This window comes from Ambystoma mexicanum, chromosome 2p (assembly GCF_040938575.1).
Source record: "Ambystoma mexicanum isolate Mex_15411 chromosome 2p, UKY_AmexF1_1, whole genome shotgun sequence".
In the NCBI taxonomy this organism is placed as follows: Eukaryota; Metazoa; Chordata; class Amphibia; order Caudata; family Ambystomatidae; genus Ambystoma; species Ambystoma mexicanum.
In genome coordinates this window covers 532973317-532986928 of record NC_090923.1, presented here as the reverse complement: position 1 = coordinate 532986928, position 13612 = coordinate 532973317, and the positions used below count along the sequence as shown (strand labels likewise).

General features: G+C 48.4%; 1 protein-coding gene across 13 annotated transcripts in view; it reads left to right on the top strand.

The window, feature by feature from the left end:
- IQSEC1 (IQ motif and Sec7 domain ArfGEF 1) overlaps positions 1 to 13612 on the top strand; it is a 3055115-nt gene that overhangs the window by 2838843 nt on the left and 202660 nt on the right. For all 13 annotated transcript variants that reach the window (XM_069643967.1, XM_069643968.1, XM_069643965.1 and 10 more), the window contains one exon: positions 7740 to 8019. In XM_069643967.1, coding sequence (XP_069500068.1) covers positions 7740 to 8019 — 280 coding nt within the window. The remainder of the gene's footprint in view (positions 1 to 7739; positions 8020 to 13612) is intronic.

Below are 13612 nucleotides of genomic sequence, written 5' to 3'. Positions count from 1 at the left end.
CACTCACACGCCCCCCTCCACTCACGTCCAATAAGAGCCCACCTCAGACCCATCCCCAGCCCTCACACGCCCCCTTCACTCACGTCCAAGAAGAGCCCATCTCAGAACCATCCCCAGCACCCACACGCCCCCTTCACTCACGTCCAATAAGAGCCCATCTCAGAACCATCCCCAGCGCCCACATGCCCCCTTCACTCACACGCCCGCTTCACTCACGTCCAATAAGAGCCCATCTCAGAACCATCCCCAGCACTCACACGCCCCCTTCACTCACCTCCAATAAGAGCCCATCTCAGAACCATCCCCTTCACTCACACGCCCCCTTCACTCACGTCCAAGAAGAGTCCATCTCAGAGCCATCCCCAGCACTCACACTCTCAGAACCATCCCCAGCACTCACACGCCCCCCTTCACTCACGTCCAAGAAGAGCCCATCTCAGAGCCATCCCCAGCACTCACACTCTCAGGACCATCCCCAGCACTCACACAACCATCCCCAGCACTCGCACGCCCCCTTCACTCACGTCCCCAGCACTCTCAGAACCATCCCCAGCACTCACACACCCCCTTCACTCACGTCCAAGAAGAGCCCACCTCAGAACCATCCCCAGCACTCACACAACCATCCCCAGCGCACACACAACCATCGCCAGCACTCACACTCTCAGAACCATCCCCAGCACTCACACAACCATCCCCAGCACTCACACAACCATCCCCAGCACTCACACAACCATCCCCAGCACTCACACAACCATCCCCAGCACTCACACGCCCCTCTTCACTCACGTCCAAGAAGAGCCCATCTCAGAGCCATCCCCAGCACTCACACAACCATCCCCAGCACTCACACTCTCAGAACCATCCCCAGCACTCACATAACCATCCCCAGCACTCACACAACCATCCCCAGCACTCACACGCCCCCTTCACTCACGTCCCCAGCACTCTCAGAACCATCCCCAGCACTCACACGCCCCCTTCACTCACGTCCAAGAAGAGCCCACCTCAGAACCATCCCCAGCACTCACACTCTCATCCCCAGCACTCACACACCCATCCCCAGCACTCACACGCCCCCCTTCACTCACGTCCAAGAAGAGCCCATCTCAGAGCCATCCCCAGCACTCACACAACCATCCCCAGCACTCACACACTCAGAACCATCCCCAGCACTCACACAACCATCCCCAGCACTCACACAACCATCCCCAGCACTCACACGCCCCCCTTCACTCACGTCCCCAGCACTCTCAGAACCATCCCCAGCACTCACACGCCCCCTTCACTCACGTCCAATAAGAGCCCATCTCAGAACCATCCCCAGCACTCACATGCCCCCTTCACCCACGTCCAATAAGAGCCCACCTCAGAACCATCCCCAGCCCTCACACGCCCCCTCCACTCACGTCCAATAAGAGCCCACCTCAGAACCATCCCCAGCCCTCACACGCCCCCTTTACTCACGTCCAAGAAGAGCCCATCTCAGAACCATCCCCAGCACCCACACGCCCCCTTCACTCACGTCCAATAAGAGCCCATCTCAGAACCATCCCCAGCACTCACACGCCCCCTTTACTCACGTCCAATAAGAGCCCATCTCAGAACCATCCCCAGCACTCAGACGCCCCCCTTCACTCACGTCCAATAAGAGCCCATCTCAGAACCATCCCCAGCACTCACACTCTCAGAACCATCCCCAGCACTCACACGCCCCCCTCCACTCACGTCCAATAAGAGCCCACCTCAGACCCATCCCCAGCCCTCACACGCCCCCTTCCATCACGTCCAAGAAGAGCCCATCTCAGAACCATCCCCAGCACCCACACGCCCCCTTCACTCACGTCCAATAAGAGCCCATCTCAGAACCATCCCCAGCACTCAGACGCCCCCCTTCACTCACGTCCAATAAGAGCCCATCTCAGAACCATCCCCAGCACTCACACTCTCAGAACCATCCCCAGCACTCACACGCCCCCCTCCACTCACGTCCAATAAGAGCCCACCTCAGACCCATCCCCAGCCCTCACACGCCCCCTTCCATCACGTCCAAGAAGAGCCCATCTCAGAACCATCCTCAGCGCCCACACGCCCCCTTCACTCACACGCCCGCTTCACTCACGTCCAATAAGAGCCCATCTCAGAACCATCCCCAGCACTCACACGCCCCCTTCACTCACGTCCAATAAGAGCCCATCTCAGAACCATCCCCTTCACTCACACGCCCCCTTCACTCACGTCCAAGAAGAGCCCATCTCAGAACCATCCCCAGCACCCACACGCCCCCTTCACTCACGTCCAATAAGAGCCCATCTCAGAACCATCCCCTTCACTCACACGCCCCCTTCACTCACACGCCCCCTTCACTCACGTCCAATAGGAGCCCATCTCAGAACCATCCCCTTCACTCACACGCCCCCTTCACTCACGTCCAAGAAGAGCCCATCTCAGAACCATCCCCAGCGCCCACACACCCCCTTCACTCACGTCCAATAAGAGCCCATCTCAGAACCATCCCCAGCACTCACACGCCCCCTTCACTCACACGCCCCCTTTACTCACGTCCAAGAAGAGCCCATCTCAGAACCATCCCCAGCACCCACACGCCCCCTTCACTCACGTCCACTAAGAGCCCATCTCAGAACCATCCCCAGCACTCTCACGCCCCCTTCACTCACGTCCACGCCCCTCCCACTCACAAATCCCATGATTGCCGCATGGCACTGTGTGTAAAGTGCAGCAGAATTGAGCATGTTACCTTGCGAGCTGGTGCATATTTTTGTGGTAATGGTGGCCAGTTTCTTATATATTTGGCATATTTCGTGGCACAATCGTGTCCATTCTCTGGCACCCAGTTCTCCATTTTCTGTATTTATGGGCAAGGATGGCCATATTCCTCAGCTCTGCGGTTATTTGTTAGGGCGTTGGTGGGTTGCGGCACGCCGACTAAGAATGTACCAATGTGTGAATCAAACATTGCACTGTTACCATAACCAGATGGAGGCCAAATGTTAGTCTGTTGGATGGCTCGTCTGTGAAGCATTTACATGCAAAGACACACAGAGGCCGAGCCCTAGCCAATGTATGGCAGATGGCGTGGGTCTTCGTCATCAGGCCCACAGGAAGTCATGGTGGTGGTTAGTGGAACCATAGGGGAGTCAAAGAAGCAAGGTTTGGCTTGAAAGTCGGCCCAAGGGTTTGGTGGATTTCAAAGCTGAAGGCTGATCTAAAGGAGTAACTCTTACGCGAAGAAAGAAGGCCTCAAGTCTTTGGTGTAACTATGGTCTTAAATGGGGTCGAGCCCTGCACATGAACCATCAGTTCCCGAGTTGCATGTGTCCTCTCGGGCAAGCTGTATGGTCAGACGTGTACATATTATTATAGAACCAGTAAAATGGGTTGCCAGGTGAGTGCGCGCTCGGGCAAGATAGTCAGTCAGTGTTCAAACAGTCAGTCTTTCTTTTGTACATATTCACCTCCCTCAAAGAAGCCTGGGTCCGCCCTCTCTTAAAAAAACAACTCTCGACCCCACCTCCCCCAACAACTGTAGACCCATCACCACTGTCCCTTTCCTCCTCAAAATACTGGACAAAGCAGCCTACCTGCAGGTTCAATACTTCATTGAAGAGAACAAACTCCTAGGACTCCGCCAATCTGGCTTCCACCCCAGACATGGGACTGAAACCCGCCCTACTTGACCTGAAAAACCAAATGGATGATGCCAGAGACATGGGCAAACCAACACTTCTCTTACTTCTCAACCTATCCGTGGCTTTCAACCTCGTGGATCATGACGTCTTATGCCACCACCTCTCCTCTACTGCCAAATTCTCCCCTGAAGCCACAGCATGGATCACCGCCTTCCTACAAGACAGATCCATGCAAGTTTTCTGGGACCTAGCCAGTGCTTACAGTGGGCCGGGGCCTGCCGGGGCCAGGCCCCGGCAGTCTCCAAAAAGTGGGACTGAGCCGGGGCCCTGCCGGGGCCCCCCATCCCACACCACATTGGCGGGATGCATTATCCCGCCGCGGCCGCAGCCGCAACGGGAGATGCGCCCGCCAGTTTAATTTCAGGAGAGCTGACAGAAGTGCCAGCCAGGCACAGTGTCACTGAGGCTGGCTGGCACTTCTGTCAGTCACTGTAACTTCCCTGATGACCCCTCATTTGAGGGGTCATCAGGGAAGTTACAGTTCCTTTGTTTGCCCTCGCCAGGTCACTGACCTTCAGCGAACCTGCGGGCTCCATGATCTAATATGCAGATTAGATCACGGAGCCCGCGGGTTTGCAGAGGGTGAAAGGTGCCTCGGGCTCAGTGATTTATCTGCTCTGAGCAGAGATCACAGAGCCCGAGACGCCTTTCTCCATCGGCAAAGCTTTATAAAAGATGCCTTGAAATGTATACGTTTCAAGCCATCTTTTATAAACGTAGAAATATTTCTATGTTTATAAAAGACCGCTTGAAACGTGCACAATTCAAGGCATCTTTTATAAAGCTTTGCCGATGGACAAAGCCACCTCGGGTTTTGTCCGTCCTCAACGCTTTATAAAAGATGCCTTGAATTGTTTATGTTTCAAGCCGTCTTTTATAAACATAGAAATATGTTATAAATCTCTATGCTTATAAAAGGTGGCTTGAAAAGTGCACAAACCATGGTAAGGTAAGCACACAAGTGTGCTTAAATTACTATGGTTTGTGCACTTTTCAAGCCACCTTTTTATAAACGTAGAAATACGTAACATTGGTATGTTTATAAGGCTTGAAAGTTACACAAACCATAGTAGTACGCATACAAATATATAAATGCTCACATACATTTATATATTTGTTTGCGCACCTTACAATGATTTGTGCACGTTTTAGGCCACGCCCACAATGGAAGCTACGCCCCCAAACGAGGTCCCCCCCTCAATTTCTTACCCCACTTAAAGCACTGGACCTAGCATCCGCCTCACCAACTATCATACTCTGCGGTGTGCCCCAAGGCTCCTGCCTCTTACCCACCCTCTACAACATCTTCACACGACCCCTTTTTCTCATCCTCGACGCCATGGGCATTTCATACACCAACTACGCCGACGATACACAAATCCTCCTTACCCTCATTGGCCACTATGACACTGACTCCATGACCCTCAACAGCCTCTACAACACCATCCAAGCCTGGATGGCAGACAATGGACTATGCCTCAACTCCGACAAGACTGAACTCCTCCTGGTACGCTCACCCGACACGCTGACAAATCTAGACTCCCAATTCAGTCATTTTACCATAGACTCCATCAAAATACCTGTCTCAGAATCAGTCAAAACCCTTGGAGTTTACTTGGATTCTAACCTATCCATGGACAAACAAGTCAACGCTATAGCCTCTGCAGTCGCATATGATGCCAAACTAATCAACGCAGTCAGGCCCTTTCTCTCCAAAGAGAACTGCACTAACATAGCCAGACCATCACTGGATCTAGGCTGGGCTATTGTAATGTACTCTTTCTAGGCACCTCCAACAAAAACCTAGAGAGGTTACAAATCATACAGAATAGTGCTCTCCGGGCAGCCCAAGGCATTGCCAAAAGCGAACACATTTCGGAGGCCAGAAAACTAGCACACTGGCTCCCAATAAAAGAAAGGATCATCTTCAAGACTCTTGACACTGACCCACAAGTGCATTCACCTTACTGCCCCCGACTACCTCTCCCAAAGGATCCACCCCTTCTCCTCTACGAGGCCAACCAGATCACCATATACGAATATGCTCTCTGTGCCATTAGTAAAAAAAAGCCAGAGCAGGCGGATCCAGCTTCCCATATCTCGCACCCACTCACTGGAACGCCCTACCTCCCACAATCCGAGGTGGCGCCTCGCTCAGCGCCTTCCGCAAAACCATGAAAACCATCTTATTCACATAAGCTGCCTCGCACCAGTTGAATACATATCATATGTTCCTAATGCATAAACTGTATTGTAATGACTAACTGTACCAACCAAAATATCAGCTCTATGCCTTTTGGAATTCATAATGTACCACTGAATGCCTCTGTTCCTGTAACTAAGCTCTTGCAAGTAACAGCACCTCAATGCCCATGGGCTACTTGCGCGCTATACATATTATTATGCCTTATCAATGGACGTTATCTCCTCATCCCCAAATGCCGAATGTTCACCGCCCCATTTTACTGCATAGAAATGTGTGGGGAGAAGGGGATGAAGTTGATAATGGATATGGGTGGTACAGAGGGGGTCGCAAGAGTCCCCCCCACACATTTATATGCGGTAAAATGTAAAATCGGGTGGTGAAAAATCGACATTTTGGTGATGAGCAGTAAAAAATGCAAAGCGATCACATAGATCCCAATGGATTCAGTTCATGTCGCGTGCATGAGAGGTCATTTCCATGCACACAACCACATAACATATTCACCTGTCCACATGGGCAGACCCCTAGCAACTCCCTCTCCCAGCGCCAATGCAATACTCTCCTTAAATCTTAGGTCCGTAAAGAGTAACTGGCTGTACACACTAGTGGTTGTTCAAGCTTTTGGGCTATCTACTGGCTCGAGCGTGGCTATGATAGAAGTGCGTACTTTCTGAAGCGACACACAAAGTGCAGCCTGAGCTCGCCCTGCGGCACACACGCTTCGCCTATATATAGCCGCGCCGTGGACGGAGCCACCCTACGGTGGGTGTGGGGGAGGCTTTGATCTGATGTGCGGTGTCACGCGCCTGCGACTAATCTCTCGGAACGCGGCCTGTACTTTGACCCCTGGAGGAAGTGCCGCTGTCTCTCGCCTCTCGGTGCCAAACTGCAGATTGTCATTTTGTTCCTGGGGCCGCAGCGTTCTCTCCCCTTTCTGTTTTTATGGGCTCCGGCGGCAGTCAGGGATCTATCTGGGCCTGTGGTGTTTTAGATGTGCTCTGATGTTCCCGTCCCCAGGTAGGGAAACACGTGTCCCCTTCATTCCCATGCACCGCTTCTAATATCAGACGGCGTGCCTACACCCATGACCCAATGCTCGCGCGGAAGAATGCGTCGTCGTAGTTAGTGTGTGTGTAGGTATGATCTGACAGAAATGGCTATCATAAAGATAAGAAGGGGTCGAAAGGAGTGGTCGGTGAGGACGACTGAGGGAGAGACATGAATTGAGAGGTATGGGAGGTAAAGGCAACAGTGTGAGAAGGAACAGAGAAAAAAGACTATATACATTTCACACATAAAGCTGTTCTGTATTTAGGCTAGTAGTCATTTCAACTTCTTGGACTTTTTATTGCTTGATAATGTATTTGATAGACACATCTTTGCGCTTCTACTGCCTCGAGCAGCCAAGTTAATGGGATGTCAATACTGGTGTCCAGATCTTTCCAACCGATCTAAAATAAAGGTTTGTATGCTACAGCACATATTGCCATGCGAACTGCATGGGGGTGGCACTCCAAGCATGGAATGCAGACGCCTAACCAGAAGAAACGTGCGCGTATACGCTAATACAATAGTAAAAGGTGTCCCCAAGCCAAATTCGCGTCAGATTTAAAATATGGAAATTGTGAGCAGATATTCGGCCTCTGCTCGTCGAGCCGCTTTTATACTTGGGCACAGGTGACATGTGCCGCCCTTGCTGGTCACTCCAAGGAAAACATGTCTGCTCCGATCCATGTGCATGGTGCTTTCATGTAATGATAATGCTGTAAATGGCTCGCGAGTTTCTGGTAGAGGACTAACCACAACGTTTTCTTTGTCTCTAGTGTTGAGGGTGAAGCTCAAGGTGGCGATCCGGCCAGTTCCTTGGACAATCCATCGAGTTACCATCAGGGGCCAATTACGCACAGCTCGTCGATAAGCCCTGACCAGTACGACCATACTCCATATGGGCTGTACTCCATTTCCTCAGGGCAGCGATCTAGGAGGCCAAAGCTGCAGCATTCGGCGTCTATACTGCGCAAGCAAGCAGAAGAAGAGGCGATCAAGAGGTCTCGATCCCTTTCGGAGAGCTATGAACTCTCCTCCGATCTACAAGATAAACAGGTGGGTACATTATTGTTGTGTCACCCATGTCCAAACTCTGCATGCTCTACCAGAGAATGAGGATCATGAGCAAATTAACTGATTGCAATGTATACAATTTGGGCACAGCAACCTATTCATGTTTTCTTGCAAACTCCAAAGATAGCTTTTAATGGTGAATGTTTTGGTCAGTGGTGCACTTCCGGTTCACCAGATTTGACCCTGCTGAGGTGAGGCTGCCTTTATTGTAGGTGGAATGATCACCAAATCAGCACTATAAAATGACATGATTTTCTGTAAATCGCACGACTTTCTTCATTGGTGGGAATACCTTATATGCAGAATAATGTACCCCCACTGTACATTGAAAGGATATAAGCCACCCACGAGTTCAGTGTCTAATAAAGCACAGGATCACAGGCCACGTACTCTCTACTTGCGCAGAACTGCAAGGTAACCTCGAAAACCCTGGTGTGGGCACATTTATTTATTTATTGGTTATCTATAATGCGCCTATACACAAGTGCACTAGTAAATATTAAACTGATAATGTAAAGTTGCCATTTGGTGCCGTTAGTGGGGTAATTGAAGGGTACGGAAATGTCACGCTGCTGTGAAGGGCTGCCTTTTGTTTTTTATAAAGTGCAGCGCTTGCCCTCAGAGTGTTGGGTGGGAATGGCCATACACAGCAGTCGTCTCCCATGAGCCTCACTACCTGTCCGTAAAAGTTGTAGCATAGCGGCCTGTTGTGTTATCACAGTTAGAGGATTGGCTAGCGATTGACTCCCTGGGATAACAATGCTGTGAGGTTTCATTGGTCTCATATGAGCGAGATGAGTATTTTTCACCATTATTTATGACATGTCATGCCATTCATTGACTCAACTGGTCAAAGTCACTGGACCTCTTTTAAAGTGAGGAACCTTTTATCTGCAGTTTGGCAAAAATAAAGAACTGTCATTTTGTAATCTTATGAAGCTACAGTTTGTATATCTAGCTGTATACCATTTTAGTCCACACAAATGTGCATCTTTGATGTTTATAATACTCATATTAATAAAGATCCCTTTTTTAAATTATTTGTGATGGACAGGGTGATTAGTTGACAATCAGGGCAAAGTACTATTGCAAAGATGCCCGGTGAAAAACACCCGCATTCTGATTGGTTGTTCTTCTATTGGCAGGGTTAGGAGGACTCTAATTGGCAATCGCAGCAATCATTTGGAATCTGAATAACATTTTACCTGGAAGTCACTGAGTATTTTTTCAGCTCGTGACCGCCTCCACCTCCTAACTTAGACAGTGAATGTGCTGTCCTACTACCAAATGCTTGCCTCGTTGAAAGTTCCAAACGTAGTATTAATAATATTGGACTGAGGAGTAGTTAGTTATTTATTTAATACACATATAACCATTTAATGGTTTTGCATATCACAACATATAAAACAATGGTAGCATGGCAAACAAGCAAATACTTTAAAAAAATTCCAAAATTAATTCACACGTCATCTATACATATACAATGCTAAAAGCAAAGAAGTTAATAAAATCTTCATCTTAATTTAAAACACTCCTTCTGAAATGGTCCATAGCACCTCAATACACATTTCATAGACGTTCATCATGTGAGGAGTATGGAATTTCATGCTCCTTTGTTACTATATGTATGAACACTATTGGAAGCAAAAAAAGAGTTCCTTTTGGTTTCATTTAACAACCTCATAAAATTTGCTTTGGGAAACTAAAAACAAAATCATTTAGCGACTTGACCAACCTAATAGCGTTCTGAATGCATGGCTAGCTTATCTCTGCACTTATTATCCCCCTACTTAAGTACACAACGATTTAAAAAAAAAAATGATTTTGCAGTGTCCAGAGATGTCCCAGGTTACAGGGTCTGGGGACATTCCGGGCATACCAAGTCCTATGGGCAGAGATTGTCAGAGCTTGCTCCAGTGCGTTTGGCAGGCCGGTTTGTGCCGGTGAGTGCAACGCAACTTCCCGAGTCTACATCCTTTAGTAAGTCATTTTTGCTTCCCCTCTTTTCTCCCTGCTCATACAAGATCACAATGGCAGTCCCACATGAGCCTATTATCAATTATGACCAACCAGCTAGTATCCCCGAGGTCACAATAGTGCTAACAACAACTTTGTCAGGATCAGCACGAGCTGCTGCAATACTTAAAAAATAGATGTCTATGAGTTTTCAACCCACAGAAAAAGCCATGTGGACAACTATAGCGAATGATATCCAAGAAAGATCAAGCGACCCAGGTGGTCTCTCCTTGCCAATGTTCAACCTCATATCTCTGAAAATCAGGCCCCAGACCTAGCGGTTGGGCATTCACACCCACCCAGTCAGTTAGGCAAACAGCACAACACAGCAGATACAAATAACTCTTAATGCCACCTTTCCTTTTAAGATCATGCCCGCTAAACCAGCCTCGACTTCCCATAGCACAAACATTCAATTTATTTCAGACACCAGGTATGATCCAAACATAAATACTGAACATATGGATACTGCAGTCACTCGTCCTGTGATAACAAATAATGGAATTTCGAGTGACTCGCCCGGCACTGGGCGCCCTGCGAGATTTCAAGATAGTACGATTATCCCTCTAGTTAAATGTGCTCTTTTGAACACATTATCATTGGTAAAACAGGCGTTAAAGGTTGCTGATCTCATTTTTGGATCTAGGATTGATATTCTGTTTTTACCAATGATTTGGCTTCACCTGGCAGCTTGTCCCTCCTTCTTCATTGCCATTCCTGATTCACACCGTATTATTCGCAATGATCGTCCAGATCGTACTGGGGTTGTGAGTGGGTTGCTGTCCTTTATTCCAAAGCCCTCCTAATACATTTGTCAAAAACGTATGCTATACCTGGTTGTGAGATAGTTCAAGTCAATCCGAATACCTCATACTGGGAGGAGAGAGATCTACCCCCAGCTCGTTGCTTCGAGAAGCGGCTGACCCTGAGGGAGTTGGAGACCGATGAGCGAAGGGCTCGGGAAGGAAGATATTTAGGAAGAGAGAGTTGAAGGTATTTAGGCCCCAGGCCCCAGAAGGCCTTGTGGACAATGCAGAGGGTTTTGAACTTAATCCTCGCAGCCACTGGGAGCCAGTGTAGAGATTTCAGTCCTGGAGGGATACGGTCCCTGGGCTTGAGGCCAAGGACAAGTCTCGCAGTTCTGTTCTGGATGAGTTGCAGAGGGCGGAGAGTGGAGGCAGGCAGATTAAGATGGAGGCTGTTACAGTAGTCCAGTTTCGAGAGAACCAGGGCTCGGGAGACAGTGAGCTTCTGGGGGAAGGAGAGGAAGGGAAGAATACCTCTGAGGAGGTGCAGCTGGTAGTGTGACTTCTTAGAGACGTCAGATATATGAGGAGAGAAGGAGAGTGTGGAGTTGAAGATGACCCCGAGGTTTTTTGCCTTGCAGGTAGGAGCAGGAAGAGGGCCAAGAAAGGCTGGCCAGAGGGCTGCAGGGAAGGAGGGAGTGGGTGTGCCGATGAGTAGAATCTCAGTCTTACTGGCATTAAGGCATTGGCGGCACACCATTCCTGGATAGCGGACAGACAGTCAGAGATGAGGGAAGGAGAGGAGGAGGGCGAGGGAATGGTTGAACCATTCATGACCACCAATTCAACCTATATCATTTTGGGAGACTTTAATCTGGAATACATGGACGCCAATGACAAAGAGGCACGGGACTGTGTGGTGAATTTGGGCGACCTTAATTTCTCGCAATTAGTGAGAGGCCCCACAGACAACAAGGGACGCACTATTGACTGGATTTTCTCCAATCGGGATGTCGTCTCAAATATTACGCTGTCCAAATGGCCTTCGTCCGACCTCTCAGTAGTTAACTTCGACCTAAGCATGCCTGGTAAAACAAGGACCCTGTTGACCAGTAAAACTACAACTGTCTGTCGGGGAGACGCTTGTCAATCTATGACTCGGTTGCTCACGTTACTACAAGATTACTCTTTTCTAGACATTTCGCTGGAAGATATAAGATCAACCTTTTTCCTTCTACTTTGAAGGCCGCTTTGGACTATGTCTTCCCACTGAGACGAAAGAAGATTCAATTCCTCCAAAAAACAATTGTTGACACTCCACTTGTAATAGATCTTCGGAGGACCAAGCATCAAGTAGAGAGTTTGTTACTGCTGAACACAAACCCAATAAAAAGCTCCCTTATTAGCCATCAAGAAGGAAGCTTATAATAACAAAATCTAGTTGGTGTTGAATTCCCCCGAAATTCAATCTGTAACGTAAAATGGAGAAGGGGCATGCTGTCATCTCTAGCCCCCTTATGTCTCCCGAATGGTGCAACAAATTGATGTACTACTTTGTTCTTAAAATTTGATAGATCAGGGATGCGATTGAAAACAAAGTTTTTGATTAGCCATATCGCAAAAAATCCTAAATAGTCAGAAGATCTATCAGAAATAAAGCATTCCCTAATTCCCAAATTCTCATCTCAGCCTATAACACCCATTGTAGTAGTAAAAACTATTCAGGGCTTAAAAGCCACTAACTGTGCAAGTGACATCTGCCAAGGCAAAGTCATCACAGGATGGTTGCCTTGGTTGGTTAATGCAATCACAGCAATTATCAGTGAGACGTTTCTGACTGGTAATATCCCTGTCCTATTGAAGGATACACACGTTATACCCATCATTACAAGGGCTTTGCTTGGCCCGGATAAGAAAATGAACTACCACACTATTACTAATGTGAGTTTCCTTTTTAAAATTGCATATTCCCAACTTCAACATTTATGTCACTGTTTATGATCTGCTTGAAACATATCAATCAGGCTTTCATACCAAGTATAACACAGAAACCTCTATGCTTGATATTCAGTCAAACATACTCTATCTATATCCTTGATGAAGGGAAAGCAGGATTATTGATGTTTTTAGATTTCTTTGCTGCCTTCGATGTCCTTGACCATAACATTCCCATTTCATGCTTCATTAACGATTTTAACCTGAGCCAGCAAGCCCTCAGCTGGATCAACTGCTTCCTGCGAGGTAGATCAGCCAAGATGGTGCTGGGCCAGTCTTCATCTAAAGCTCACTCCATCTTGCAAGGAATTCCACAAGGTGCTTGCCTATCTCCTCCACTCTGCAACTTATGCATCAAGCCATTGTATAATCTACTCTGGCGACAAGGTCAGGGACACCCACGTGATTAATGTTAAAGGATCTTTGTACCGTGCACTATCACCAACAGAGTGGTCCCCTGGCGCTCTGGCGGATCTGAAAAGGAAAGGGGCTGAGGGGTGAGTTAGTGGGAACGAGCGGGATAAGTGCAAGAGAGCAGTGATGTGCTGTTGGCCGCTTCAGTTCGTCTAACACCGTTCGCTGAGCTTGGGGGTGCTTTCCGGTCGGTAGCCGTCGTGTGCTGTTATGCAAAGCTATGTGTGGTTTGTTTTGTTGCGATGTAGCAAAGTTTGTGCGGTTTGTTGTGCTTTAGGGTTATGGTTGTGTTTGGTTAGAGTTTGTGAGGTGCATGCAGAGGAGTGAAATTGTAGGTGGGTTGGTTATTAGCCTCGCTATCTAGAAGTGGTATGTGCAACATTTTCACGTTCTTTCTAGATGTG